We start from the raw sequence: 15,688 nt of genomic DNA, 5'->3' as shown, positions 1-15,688 counted from the left end.
TTCCTGAAAATCAGGCAGAAGCCTCCTACCCCACCCTTAGCCAGGACAGATTCCTGACTCCTAGAGAATGTCTGGTGAGATCAGAGAGCACACACTTCACCAGAAATCAAGCCCTCAATATGGGCAGCAAACCCCTGCCAAAACAGAGGCTATCCAAGCCATCAGAAGTCCAGCCTTCATACAGTTGATGACCCTCTACTCAATCACAGGCCACTCCAGCCAGAAGATCAGAGAGAAAACAGAAACCAAGTACAGAAACAAACAAACACACATCCAACAAAGACAAACACAGAAATTGGTACGTAGCCCTAAAATTACTCCAAATTCAAATGGCTAAACACTAGTGCAAGCACACAAATAAACAACTCCCAGGGCAATATGTCATCACCAGCACCCAATCATTCCACTATAGAAAGCCCTACATAGTCAGCACAACTGAAGCACAAGAAAAGGTCCTTAAAGCCAACAGTATGAAGATGAAAGTACTTAAAGAAGAAAGAAATAAATCCCCTAAAGAAATCCAGGAAACACATACACAAAAATTGGAGGAAATCAGTAAATCCATTAAAGAACATCAAAAAAGAAAGAAAAAAAACATTCAAAAAACAAACAAATAGAAAAACCTTTTGCTCCTACTGGACTGCATAAAAAGCTTCAATAAAACCAAGTACATATTTTATTACAAGATTGGATGAAGCAATCCAGTAGGAGCGAAAAGGTCAGGAAAGTTAAAAAAAAGTCACAGACCACTCCTGCTCCCACTGTTAGGGACCCCAAAGAGCACCAAGCTACACAACCATAACACACACGCAGAGGACACAGGTAATACCCATACAGTAACCCTGATCTCTGTGAGCCCACTTGATTCCCAGTTAGTTGATTATGTGGGCCATGTTTTTGTGTTTTCCTTGACCCCTTTGCCTCCTCCAATCCGTCCTCCTCCTCCTCCAGAGGACTACCCAGGCTCTGGCCAGTATTCGGTTATGAAAGTCTGTACTTTCATTAATCAATTGCTAAAGATGTTTGGAACTGATGTTTTTCAATAGTTGTTTTATCTGCTAAGTTATACACACCAAATTTAGAAATAGATAGGAATTCATCTGGTCCATGTGGACAGATCAAATAGTTGTCTATATTACATAGGTTCATTAAGAATCAGATTATAGATCTTATCAAAGTGGGTATCAGCAAATTTGATATGTAGTATTGTTTATTTAAACTATTCCAAATACTTTTCAATACACTTTCATCTTCATAGCACTTTACTAATAGAAATTCATAAAGCATTCTCAATAAGCTGATTGATTTTACTACCCAGTCTGATTATTAAGAGTTATATCCAAGTAACATATACACATATAAAATGCTCCTACTGGGTTAGGAAGATGGCTCATTCGGTAAGAGTACTTGCTATGCATGCATGGTTTCTTGAGCTCAAATCCTCATAATTATTGTGAAATAGTTGGCATGATGCCATATACCTCTAACCCCAGCACTGGTAGGAAGTACAGACAGAAGGATCAATGAGGACTGCTGACTGTCAGCCCAGTTCCTTGTTCCCCGAGAAAACCAATGTCAAGGCAATAAGTGAGAAAATAATAGAGCAGGGCTCCCAATGTCCTCTTTTGGCTTCTATGTATATATTGACATGTGCATTCACACAGGTACATGCACAAGCAACACACACATACACAGACATGCATACGAACAAAGTGTGCTCATACAAATATAATCAAAAGTCAAAAAGTCCTTAAGAGAAAAATATTTAAGTAATACTGATGACGAATGCCTACCTGTATGTACTTGTGAATGTACCAAGAAGCTTGTTTTCCATCATTCACAGATTCCACTGTGGTGTTAGCCATACCCACAACATCACCACCTGCAAATACCCAGGGCTCACTGGTTTGCATGGTTTCTGGATCTACTTCTGGGAGACCCCATCTGTTCAACTTGATGGGACTCAAGGCTTCCTTCACTGAAAAAAGGGAAAGACAATAGGCAATGACAGATCAGTAAATCATGGAACAGTTTGAAAAATATTCAATAATTATTGTTCTACGGATGTTAGCAACTGTTTTTAATAAACAGGTAAAAGGTAAGTTAGTGCAATACTAGAGTCAACATGTTTAAGTTTATTAAAAATATACCTCACATGTAGAAACTAAAAGGAGTTTGAAATACTTAATAACTGCTTTACTATCTAAAAAGAGTTGAACCAAAAAAGTATAGTCTTTGAAATACATATAAATGAATTTTCTTATCCATAAATTTACTTATCCATAAATCTGCTGCTATTCCCATGATCCCAATAGTATTCCTGGGTGCTACAGGTAAAAGTTATATAGTTAATTCATGGATTGTGACCAAAGCCAAGTCTTTTTTTTCCTAAGAACATACTTATAAAGCAAAACAAAAAGACCTTCTATATTTCTACTGAGTTACTTACCCTTATTATTAAATAATTTCACTCAAGTATACAGTCACATTCAAATCAGAATAAATGCTACTTTTGTGTCATATAGATTATAATAAGTATTATATACAAATACATGCATGTGCATGTGTGGGAAAAATAATTATAAGAGAAAAATCATGAGTGGGTGATGTGGGATAAAGTTGCAAGGCCAAGAAGAAGGAGTAGAAATGTTAAGAACACATTTTATCCATATTTACAAATCTCTAAAAATTTAAATAAAGAAGTTAAACTAAAATTTAAATTAAAAAGCCTTGTTTCATATCTGTTGAATTCTACATCAAGTAGAAACAGACAGCTATTCTTGGGTTAGTGCTGATGTGCTTTTCCTAATGGAAGACATAACTATGTATATGTGACTTGCTTCTGTATTATCACGTGTGGACTTTAGAAAATACTGAGATGGACTGGTGTGTGTGAATGAAAGAGTCCATGAGTTAAAGCTATCACTCTCAGGTTTCTATTTTAAAATCTTCTGCTATTTGTACTTCTTACGCTAGCTCACCTTTCATCAAGAGTAAAATTAAATATTCATGTAATTATTTTCAATGCAGAATGGCATTTTGAGATTTTTCTAATGTCTTTAAAGGTCACATTCACGGAGACCTTTCTCATTGTTCCCCATTGCGTAGCAGATCATCACTACCATCTGTTGACAGTTACTTGAGTTGCAAGAACATTAATAGTGAATAGGGCTCATTTCTTCAATGTGGTTTAATGTGTTATTATTGAATGGCACATATAATATATTTTAAAAATAGACTAAAAATTGTAAATAATTATATATAAAAAGAGTATTATTTGTCTAAATCTTTGATACACTCTGGCCCAAATAGAAATATAAAATGAAGAGAGTTTAAAAATGGCAAACAATTCCAGACTGCTTTACTAAATATTCACATCCTATTTGTACATTTAACCTCATTTTTCAGAAATCGCCTTGAAAAATACTATTGGTGTCATCTTAAGAATGAAAAAAAGAAAAAGATTATGTATTATTTATTTTTCCTACATCTATTAAAGACATACATTGTTAAGCTGCTGAAGTTTAAATTAAGGACCCTCACTCAGACTTTTTTGAGGTCCTCTGACTAACATGAAATTTGTGAATTTTTTTTCTTAAAATATTCTGAAGTACTGAGGGTTGAACACAGAACTTGGTTCATGCTAGGTAAGCACTCCAACATTGAGCTACATCTGAAGTCCATTAAATGTTTGATTTCTTAAAGAGAATCCCTAGGGTCTCACTAATTTATATCTGCTTGAACCAAAGAATTACATGCACATTTGTGAGTGCATGTCCCTAAATATTCATAAGTGCATACTGGTTAAACACGCTCTTTAGTATGTGATTCACTCAGCTTTTGAAATCTTAGACATGAATACCAACTATTGTAATCATTTAGTCACTTCTGACATCAATCTAAACTTTTTAAATTAAGCAGTTTGTTGATTCTATATTAAAACTAGATATATTAATTTTTCATACTAAAAATGTTGTTAGCTATCTTTCAAAAAGGTACTTATGGAATTGCCTTCTGCCCTTTGGTGGGGCATTCAACTTTAGCATTCCCTAATTTCCCTCTTGTAATGGTAAGTGGATAAAAAGTCATATAGTAGGCCTTGATATTATGAAATATAAACTAAAACAGTAACAATCTGCATAAATTTGAATATATAATTCTGGGATTGTCAGTATCTCCAAAACAACCACAAAACATAGAAGATGAACAAAATATACAAGTATAAACACTGCTACAATAGGTCCTAAATGTTTTCTTTCAGCAGTACCTACCAGCTACTCTCAGGACGATGGCCTCAATCTCAAACCACAAGTATTACCTGCAGGTCCAGTAGACTCTGTTTAGGTGTATACAATGTTTATACAGTAATTAGAAGTTCATTGAATCTACATATGGATCACCAACTGTCTTTCTCAACCCCACATAAGTGCATGTTAAAGTGTGCTTTTAATGTACCTGTGCTCATGTGTATGACTGCCAGAGGTTGATGTGAGTATCTCATTTTGATCTCATTTCATTTTTATTTGTTGGCACAGGGTCGTTCACCAAACCTACAGTTTATTACTCTGACTACACTGGCTAGCTAATGCCAGTTAGGGGTCTTCCCGTCTCCGTGCTTTCAATACTACAATTTCAGACAGACACCGCTGTCCTCATCTCTTTATTGTGTTGAAAGACTCAGCTCTATCAGCACGGGTGTCAGACATTGTCCTGAACAAGCCATCTCTTCGGCACTACCTTCCTTAATTTCCGTGATTTTCACACTATAGCAACTGTTCCTACATTATATCCCCTCCTTTTTTTTCTAAACCTTTAAGTACCACATCTGGATTCCAAATTAATTAATTTAGTTTGTTAATTGATCTAATACAGAAAATATATGTATTTTTCTTCTAATTTATCAGTGAGGAGTTCATTTCCTCAGCTGCCTGTAACAAGAGGATCTCTGTTATCTGTATCACTGGAACCATTCTTCTGTGGACCACTGAAAGCTCTTACTCCTCTGCTGATACATTCAACTTGGAATTCAATGTAAACAAACCTCAGAAGCAGATCAGTACTGCCCTGATGCAGCTTGGAAGGAATGAAGGCCCTAGTGGATGAAAAATGTATGTTTACATTTGCAAACCAAATAACTGCTTGCCATTCCTGTGAAGTGTTAAATGAATATTAATAAAGGCTTGTACGATTTTCTTTCTTTCTTGAAGGGGGTAGGCATTTTCTGTTATGATCATTTACAGTTTTCACAAAGATTTCCAAGGGATTGTATGCTGATGGAGACAGGCATATGTCCAAGTAGCTCTATTGCTGAATACAATAAGAACTTGAAAAAGAGCCCTTAAACATGCTGATTCACAGTCCAGATTATTCTGCAAATGAAAGAAGAATAAGCTAAATGATATGGTGCCTGGAATTTTTTGCAGCCTTTAAAAGAACAGAAACATACTTAATTCATACCAAACATTCAAGATTTATGTTAATTTTTTGCTTTAATTACTACAGTGCTAAAAATGAGCTTATTTTAAAAACAAAGACACTCCAAGGTAGCTTTATAATAAGAAATGGTTTTGAAATAGGAACTTTTAGTCAATTTAATGTTATGCGCAAAATGACTTTCTTTTATATATAGACTTAATTGTATTGTGACACACAAATTCTTCAATAAGCTACAGTTTAAAATTGCAGAAAGCATCCCTTAGGGACACATCAGCAGCAGATGCGGATTGCCAAGGTCAATTAAACTGACATAGCCGTGCTGTCATAAATGTAGAAGAGAAATCCATAAGCATACGACAAGTGTGGTTCTCAGTGTTTATAAAAAGATGTGGATAGCGTTATAGTTTACTACATAAATAAAAATTAATTCTCCATAAAAAAGAAAAAAACAGTGCAGTAATTATAATGGAAAGGATTATTAGTATTCTTTGAAGAGTTCGTCATTATAAAGAAATGGAAGGGAAGAAATCCTTCAACATTTCTAATAAAATATTACCCCGATAACAAAGATGAATCTATTCCTAGGAGTGTTCTTTAATTTGATAGCAGTGATGACCCAGTAGGATCAAAGCATGATGAGAGAAGAAAACAAGATAGGGGAGTCATCTTAGCAATTCAGAGAAGAAAGCAAAGTCAAAGGCAGATCAAACGATTCTAAGTACAGAGCCAGGATCTGAGAATTCTGTTTAAAAGACGGACAACTGGGAAAAAGCAAGGCATAGAAAGAGAAAACACCTTCATCTGAGAGCACCAGATTGGGACAGTAGCCTCTCTGTCCTCCACTCACGTAAGCCTACGGTTTACAATCAGGATATATCTCCTAGAGATACTGGGAACTGAAGTAAGAAGCTTGCATTTTCCCTCACCCACCATTGGAAAATGTCCTGGGCTCTGCACCTTCCTGCTTCTCATGTCCTTTCTCGTGTTTTTTCTTACTCTGCCTCCCACACAGTATTTATGCTTTTCTCTTTTCCTCACGTACTTTGAAACCTTGGATTTTTGACATATCCCTCCTCTCTCATAGCCACAACCACATCTTGTTGTATCCGCATTGTTAGAGTAATCACACTGCTCCTTTTCCTCAGCACTCAATGATGCCTTGCATTCTGCCCAGCCAAAGAAACTATGGCCTATTTGGTTGCCACAGCCTGTGGCTCAGTCCTCCTTTTCCATATTTCTTTAGAATCTAGCAATTAAACTTCATTAATTTTTTTATCCCTTTTCTTCTTACATTTGTAGAAAACTCTTCTGTCTACACTCTCTCTATTTTTATTTTTTTCTTATAGGTATTTTTCATATGCAAATGTTCCTCTTCCCAGCTCTCTAATATCCAGTACACTGGATATCTTCCTTTAGAAATTATAGTCATTTGTGGTCCTGAACTTGGTCTCAATGAAGATGACTTCAAATTCTCCTTTGAAAATTTTCTTTATTCCCCCTCCCCATCTTAGTTGCTGTTGTACTGCTGTGAAGAGACACCACAGCAAAAGAAACTTATAAAAGAAAGCATTTAATTTGGGACATACTTAAAGTTTCAGAGGGTGAGTATGGCTGATGGTTGGGAAGCAAGACAGGAGGAAGGAAGTGAGGTGGGCTGGAGCAGCTAAGAGAGCTTACATTGTATCCACCATTTGGAGGCAGAAAGAGAAGAGGGGAAGGAGGGACTAGGAGAGGGAGAAGAAGGGAAAGGGGAGGGAGGGAGGGAGGGAGAGAGAGAGAGAGAGAGAGAGAGAGAGAGAGAGAGAGAGAGAGAGAGAGAGAGAGAGAGAGAGAGAGAGAGAGAGTTAGTCTTTTGTGGACTTTTGAAATCTCAAAGCCCACCCCCAATGATATATCTCTTCCAAAAAGTTGCACCACCTAAGAATTAAGAATTCAAATGTAGAAGCCTGAAGGGCCATTCTCATTCACACTTTCACATTGCCTGTCAGGTATTATTTTTCTATTTAACATTTTTTTTTTAAATTTTACACACTAGCCCCAGTTTCCCAATATGCCTCTTATCCCATTCCCCAGTACTTAACAACCCCCTCCTCCTGTGAAGAGCCCGACTCCTCATAGGCATTTCAACGAATGGCTTTGCTCCCCATGCCATCTCCTGCCACTATGCCGCTATCCATTACCTCTATGGCAGCTAAGTGAGGAACCCACCAAACATGACGGAAGGAGTTTCTTCCTTTCAGGGCTATGAGAGAGAAGGGACCTTGATTTTTTTTTTCCTTATTTGTTACGCTACTTGTCATGATTTCTTGTCAACCTCCAAGAGATGGCCACATATTCCTCCTGAGAGTCCTGAGAATCCTTAGGATTGGTTTCCATCACACCACTCTGAATTTTCTCTTGCCTTCATCATGTTTTCTAATTATCGATGCTACATTTTAAGATTTTCTCCATTATTCAATGTCCTAAGAATAGAGCTTTAACATTTTGACATCATCTTTAAATCATTTGTTTCCAATAACCTCACTATGGGCTCCGTTAACAAGATCTGTGAACCCTCCTAATGAATTTTTCTCCTACTAACTTCTTTCAGTCTATTGATTCTGCCTTTACTCAATGTGAAGAAAATCAATTAGAACTCAGAGATTCTTTGTAATTGTTAGACTTTAATGCTGCATATTTTCCTATTATTTCATTCCAATAAAAAAAGCAGACAGATGTTGCAGGTAGGTACTACCATTTTCCTTATAGCCAAGAGGCGGCAAGAAGTCTATTGGGATTAAATTGTTTCTGATCCCAAAGCCTTCCTTATTACTGACCCTAGGGGTAAGAGAAAGTCAAAATGAATAGGCTAAGAATGATCTCTGGGAACTTTCCACTGGAGTCCAGGAAGTAGCTAAAATGGAATAGTGAATGTCGAAGGGACATACAATGACATCAGTGTTGACAGGCTTCATAGATGCAGCATCTAGATCATCTTTTCAATGAATTGTTTTCTGGTCTTCTCTGTTAAAACACACACTGTATGGTTTCATTTACATTATTCTAATGTCTTCCTCACTACTCTTGGAGTTTCTGGGAGTCTCTGTAAGTTATCCACTTCTCCAGTCTCTAGCAAAAACACTGCCACATAAGAGGAACGAATTAAGTATTGTTTTTGTTTGCTAGCTTAGAGTTTCTTATTCCACTTATTTCTTGTGGTTGTTAGTACAACAATGAAAGGCATCTCACTGTGGGGCGAGAATGCAAATATTTCCCTTTCTAAAGCTGCTATCATACCAAACCATGGGGGAAAGAATAGGTGTGTGGCTACTTTCAGTTTCTTTAACCATTGTCTTCCTTACTTTTCTGCTTGGATTATTTTCAGTTTGCTTGTATTTGTAGCATTCAGGGAGACTGAAGGTAGGGGTTTAGTTTTCTAAACCCATCATGCCAAGGATAAAGAGGCTCCCCCAAGTCATTAAAAGGACAGTTGCCAACAGCAGCCTTCATAAACGGCTTCTGTTGTTCTTGCATGCCACTGGGAGCTTCATTTCCATTCTTAAACTGACCAACTAATCAATTCAGAATTAGACCCATGCAAACACTTCACCTTGATTTGCTTATTTCTCCACAATAATTCCATCTATTTAAGACTCTGTGAACTCCTTGAAGATTTGATTTCATTTTCTCTGGAAAAGATCTCCTCAAGGAGGTCAGTGCTCTTGAAGTAAATACGTGGGGATTGTTTTCAGATTCTCTGTTGGATTCCCAAATGCTGTTCTTTGATATGCTTATTTATATTCAATGTTACCATCTACTTAAGACCACAAACTCCTTGAAGGAATAGATCATCCTTTAATCTGATTTGGACCATAATCATCATAATTCTATGCATATTTGGGTGCTTAATACTTCTTGATAATTACAAGACAGTGAAAAACGATAGGCTGCTGAGACATTTCACATGTAATTCCCAATGAGAGAAAAATTTAAAATGCCAAATGATGCCACCAAGTGATATAAACAATTACAGAAAGGGGTTAAGAAAAATGCCCAGCATAAAAACCCCCATTTGCTGCCTTTAAAGCATAAACAAAAACACAGAACGCCAAGAGAAGATTATGCTACTTGTGAAAACAATATTATTAAAATATAAATGAATGCTGAGGAAAATATTTTAATTAACAAAATAAATCAAATGGAAAAGATTTCCTAAATAGAGCTTTAAAAGTAAGTCTATGTGTGTTTGACTGCCATGACTAATTATGTATCCATGTAATGTGTGTTCAATTTGGGCTTATTTAAATAGCAGAAATGCTCATTAGCTGCAGTATATCTGTGAAGCTTCAGTAAACAGTTTAATGGTTTTTATGTTTAACCAATTTCATAAGTTCCTGTAATTTTAGCTTTAGCAGCTCATTAATGTTATTTTTTGATATCCATCTTACAGCTTTTTCCCCCTTGTCAATCGTCAGTAGGCACACATCAATGCAAATTTAAAACACCTAGTAGAATTGTGTTTAAACAAATTTTATATATTAGTAAATATACAATTCAATATATAGGAAGCAGTTGAGTTTCACACAGTTGGGATATATCTTAGGTATTGACCAAAGTTCTATTTCAGAGTATTTATAATGATGCTATTGGAAACTGTTACTAAGTGCTTTTGTAAACTTGTGGCTGATTCTGGGCTGTCAGGCACACATCTCTTTGGAACTCAACAGAGTAGCTATATCTCTCAATAGCATCACAATACAGGTAAGTTACCAAGGTCTTACTTTTAAGATCCAAAATCAAAGAGCAAATCAGCTAAGTATGTAGATTCGAGATCTCCACAGAACTTGGAGGCATATATGCACATCTTAGAGTCATCTAAAACGACTGCACCTTAGATGAATTCGAGGGATATATAAAGTTTTGGAAGAAGAAAAGTACAGGTGAAAAAAAATCAAGTAAAGCATGTAAAACAGGCAACAAGAGTAACTCAAACTAAAATACAGAAAGATTCATTTGATTTTTCAAATGAATGAGAACCAAATGAAACCAAAACATTTCTTATCCATGTGAGGCAGTTTTAGGACTGATCAGCTATAAGATAAAAATAGAAAGCAAGTCACGAGGTCTCCTAAAATGAAGTGCGATGAGCAGAGAAATATTAGCAATAAAACACACAAGGAAATGCATTAAGGACAAGGAGTGCTGCAAAGACATAAGATGGTGTTTGTGGGCCACTCTTACTGAAAGTTTAGCAATGAAAACAAAGGAAAAATTAAAGAACTGGCTTTGTTTCATGTATTCAATTAGCAAACATTTATTGTCTCCTGCTGTTGCTCTATATATTGATGTAGGTACTATTATAAGCCAAAGGTAAGTGACCAGTCCAAACGGATTATGGATTATACTTTAGAGAAACAAAAATATAGAATAAGCACATAGGGAATCACATCATGAAGAAACAGGTTACAGAGAGAACATCGTGAGAAAGACTATTTCCAGACATTAGAGCTTGTGATGGCAACTGGGGTTGGTGTTTTAGATCCTAGTAGCATGGAGGTTCCAAAAGAGCATTCTTTAGGATGATGATATCAGTACTGGAGAATGGAGGGCAAAAATGAACCCATTTGGAAGAGAAGCAGACGGCTGAACATTCCAGGAAGAGGAAATGCAGAATCCTCAAGCATGAGGTGAGACTACAGCACTTGTAGACTAGAGGTGATGCCCTTTGGATGGAGGAGAGTAGTCAGGAAAGGGGGGGAGCACTAAGGAAGAGGCATGGTCCAGTCCTATATTCCTGTCATAGCAACTGCATTCTAAACAAAGAAGGAAGCTGCAGCCATGTTTGGAACAAAGACTGAATGTCAAGATCCCTGTCTATAAACAATATCTGCTAGTGCCTCAAGTGAAAAAAAAAGGCATAGGGTGACTGTTGGGAACTGCAGACCCTTGGACCCCAAATTTTCTATGACCCCTTGCCTGCTGGAGTAAACAGCTTGTTTTCCTGTTCTTGCAGCTGCTCTACGCACCACACCCTTAAGAGTTCCTGATGTCAGGGGAATGGTTTCTGGTGAGCTAGCAGCTGAAAAGTCTCGAGAGCTAGGGCATGGCCATTAGTCAAGCTGAGCCCTATATAAGCTGCCCTAGAACACAATAAAAGGGGTATTCTTATTTCAAGGATGGCCTATATCTCCTTCTGTGTGTGTGTGTTTCAATCTCCAGCCCCTTGCCCGACTTGCAAACAATCTTGTGGTAAATACGCAGTTGATATAGGTGGACAGTACAGGTGACTAATCACAGGAAGCTTTTTCTAGTGTACATGGAAGTGTCCTGCATCTGTCAAGAGTGATGACTTGCTTAGCTTCCGGGGGGGGGGGTCATCATACATGGTTAGCCTTTACAAGGAATTTTTTATTAAGGTCATTTTAAAGGAAGCTCCTAAGTCTGCCCCAGCCATGCAACTCAACAACATTCAGAGGGACTAGTTTGGTCCTATGCTTGTTCCTTCTCAGTCTGGCAGGAGTTGGTGAGCTCCAATTAGCTCAGGCAGACTATTTCAATGGGTGAACCCATCATGGTCTTGACCTCTTTGCTCATATTCTCATTCCTCTACCCTTTAACTGAACTTTGGGAGCTCAGTCCAGTGCTCTGATGCAGGTCTCTGCCTCTGTTTCTATCAGTAGTTGGATGAATGTTCTATGGTGATATTTAAGATATTCATCAGTCTGACTACAGGACAAGTCAAGATCCCTCTCTTCTATTCCTTATGGTCTTAGCTGAGGCCATCCTTGTGGATTCCCGGGAATTTCTTTAGAGCCAGGTTTTGAATGGAATTAGAAAATACTATCCTGAGTGAGGTAACACAGACCCCAAAAGATGTTTTTGGTATGTAGTCACTCACAAGGGGATACTAGCTACAAGCAAAGGATATTGAGCCTATAGTTCATTATCCCAGAGAAGATAATAAGGGTGAACCCAAGAAAAGCATGTATAGATCCACCTGTAAACTGGAAATAGACAAGATTTGCCTGACAAAAATGAGAGCACAGGGGTGGGGGGAGCAAAGAAGGTGGAAGGAGAAGAGGAGGGGAGTAGGGGAGGAGTGAGGAGAACTTGAGGGAATGGGGTGGTTGAAATGGAGGAGAGACAGAGATTAGAGGAAGGAAAGATATATCTTGATTAAGGGAGCCATTATGGGGTTAGTAATAACTTTAAAATATAATTTTGAAAAATCCAAGAATATCAGGGATACTTATTTATTATTCCTGAACCTCAAAGGTAACACGCTAGGAGTTTGAAAACACTGAAAAACTTTTTTTTTGATAGTTTGTTTTGATGTATATTCTTTTTCCAAATTTTATCATTATTGATGAATAAACATATTTTTATTTTTCAAAGAGTAGCATTTTATTACACTACAGGTAAACAGTATTTAAAAAACAAATATAATAACACCTGGTCAATAAGGTACAGGCTTCTATAACATTCACTATATGTTGAATATTGCTAACTATATTTTATGATTTCTGTTCTCTGAAACAATTACGTTATTTTTCCATTTTCTGCCTCCTTTCCCCAACAAAACTTGTTACATACCACTGCTCTGCTTCTTCTATGTAATCTTTGATTTGATGGAAAATGACTTTGATTTGATTTATACACTGTCTCCCTGTAAGAATGCATATGGTATCAAGCACTAGTGAAACCTGGAAAATAAAGATAAGGCAAGGCTCTGAACAGAGCGATTCACTGGGGAAACAAACCTATTCCTATGCCGTTATTAAAGGAAGTAAAATAATTACGGAAATATCATGTCGCGCTTCAAACGGATGTCTACGGCAGTTGTAAGTGATGTGATGTTGATTCTAAATCACTCTCAACACTGTTATCAGTTTGACCTCCCTCCTCATCACTTCTACCCTTTAAAATCATTCTAAGGGAAAACGGTGCAAGGATTCCATTATGTTCAATGGTTATTCTGCAGAAATGCCGGTACTGGCTTGCAATTCCACACTCCATCCTTCTGTCTGGGCAGAGTATTTTATAATAGAAAGATAATAAATCTAGCCAGGAAAAACATCTTTCTGATAAAAAAGGCAATTTTTTAGAAAATAGATACAGTTTTCCTAGTAGCCTCTTGGGAATTCTTCTTGCCCAAAATAGAATTAAAAGCAAGGCAAGGTGCAGAATAGACTAAAATGGGTTATGCTCATCACTGAGCCAACCAGCTAGCATATGCAGACATTTTAAAATGAAATACTAATGTGAGGGTCCATATGCATTAGATGGTGGAGGGAGCACAGTACCACGAAATAAAACATTGCTGTCATTACTTCAAGATACTTGCCATCATCACATAAAAGTGTCATAGTATGGCAGGAGAGCTGCTGCTGGGAGTCCAAAAGAAATTCTACTATATTCATCTATCATACTTCCATAAGAAATGGCTGTAACAGCTTACATTCAGCAGTCCATTCACTGAATAATAGCCCCACTATAAGAAATAAGACACGGCAGTGAAAAGTCAGGTGAATGAGACTGGATGCGTTGGAGCACTTCTGTAGTCCCAGCACAGGAAGCCAAAGGGGGACTGATTAAGGGTCAAGAGCTACAGAGATAGCCCTGTCAGTAAAGGGTTTGTCTTGTAAGCATGAGAACACAAGGTCCATTTTCTTCCAACCCATGAAGAAAATCATTAGAGGAGCCAGTAGTCGTAGATGATGGCAGGGAAACGGGGTTTCTGCACAGAGCATGGCAACTGATACATGACAAGACCGCTGAAGGCCTAAATCTGACCAAATCTCAGCATGGGAAAGGGAATTGAACAAAGCCTGCTCCTAGCTGAGGAGGTTTTGGCAATCCTTAGCTGCTGGGAATGGAAGGTTTAGTTTTATTACAAGGATAAAGTCTGATAAATCAACCATGCTACAGTAGAAGATCACATATCCAGGGAAATTTGGGAAGTACAAATTGTCTTTGATGAGGAGAAAAAAAAAAGAAGAACTGAAAGCTGGTTGGGAAGGGAAGGATGATGGTACATCTGGGAAGTTTGGGGAATATGATCAAAACATGTTCTATAAAAATTTCAAAGAACTATTGAAAAATTAAAATAAATATTAAAACAATAGCAACAACCAAAACAAAATAAATAAAATAATACTTGGTGGTATGTGCCAGCACTGGGTAGCCACAAGTGAATTCTGTCTCTTGCCTGCTGAGGGATCCAAACTTGCCTACTTTGTGAGCGCCTACAAGTGAGAAGTCCTGTCTCTAAAGGAAAATTCACTGGATGGCATCTGTGGAAAAACAGTTAAAACTCTGTCTGCACAAAAATACACTGGATAATATCTGCAGAACAACAGCTAAAGCATATGATAGATGGCCTCTGAGGAATAGTAACTAAAGTCATGACATCTGAGGAACAGTAACTAAAGTCACGTCTATACAAGCATATGCAGAATGACCTCTGACAACAATTAAAGCCGTGTCTATACAAGCATACATGGATGGCATCTGAGGAACAACAGCTTAAGTCCCATCTACAAAAGCATACATAAGAAAGTTTGAGGCTATCTTGAACTACATGTAAGAACTAGTCTCAAAAACAAATGGGCAGGCAGGCAAATTAAATATAATTATAAAAAATTCGGAAAGTTTGTTTTCAATTTTCTTTGGTCTTACTTAGCTATTTTCAGTTGCTGGTTAAACTAAGAAATTCCAGCTGAAACATTTCACAAGCATCACCAGCTGGATCCCACCTGCTGTACTCCTAAGTTCTGTCCATCTTGCTTGGGAATTGCTCTTTGTGTATAGCTTCTCCATCATATTACTAGGGCAGCTTCCTTCCACTTTCTGGGATCATATCCTGAAGATGAGTAAATACTTTTCTCCCACAAGAAAGACATCTTACAGAAAACACACTTGCCTGCATACATGAGTCACCAATCAAAGGTAACCCTTTGACTCCTAACTCTTAGTTTGAATAATATAGTTTAAAATGCAGATAGAACGCATCTAGCGACACTAACTATCTTGTTTGAGATAAAGATATCCCAAGCATCTAAAGCATTTAATCAATTTGTCACCTGGTTGGTTGAAATCTAATTTCAAAACAACAACAACAACAAATTTATCTTAGCATGAAGTCCTTTGACTCAATAGGAAGTTGTCGCAAAAACTCCTATCATCTTATTCCTGCCCACTTCCCATCCTTAGATAACCATGCCATCTGTTTCAACTAACTGAATCTCTCCCATTCATTGCCTGACCACATAAA

At 37.3% G+C, this 15,688-nt stretch overlaps 1 protein-coding gene across 1 annotated transcript in view; it reads right to left on the bottom strand.

The window, feature by feature from the left end:
• Dpyd (dihydropyrimidine dehydrogenase) overlaps positions 1–15,688 on the bottom strand; it is a 780,348-nt gene that overhangs the window by 429,110 nt on the left and 335,550 nt on the right. The window contains exon 12 of the mRNA XM_038311847.2: positions 1,794–1,978. Coding sequence (XP_038167775.1) covers positions 1,794–1,978 — 185 coding nt within the window. The remainder of the gene's footprint in view (positions 1–1,793; positions 1,979–15,688) is intronic.

Source organism: Arvicola amphibius, chromosome 14, assembly GCF_903992535.2.
Source record: "Arvicola amphibius chromosome 14, mArvAmp1.2, whole genome shotgun sequence".
Lineage (NCBI taxonomy): Eukaryota > Metazoa > Chordata > Mammalia > Rodentia > Cricetidae > Arvicola > Arvicola amphibius.
The sequence above is the reverse complement of the archived record's forward strand: the minus strand, read 5'-3'. Positions and strand labels throughout refer to the sequence as shown.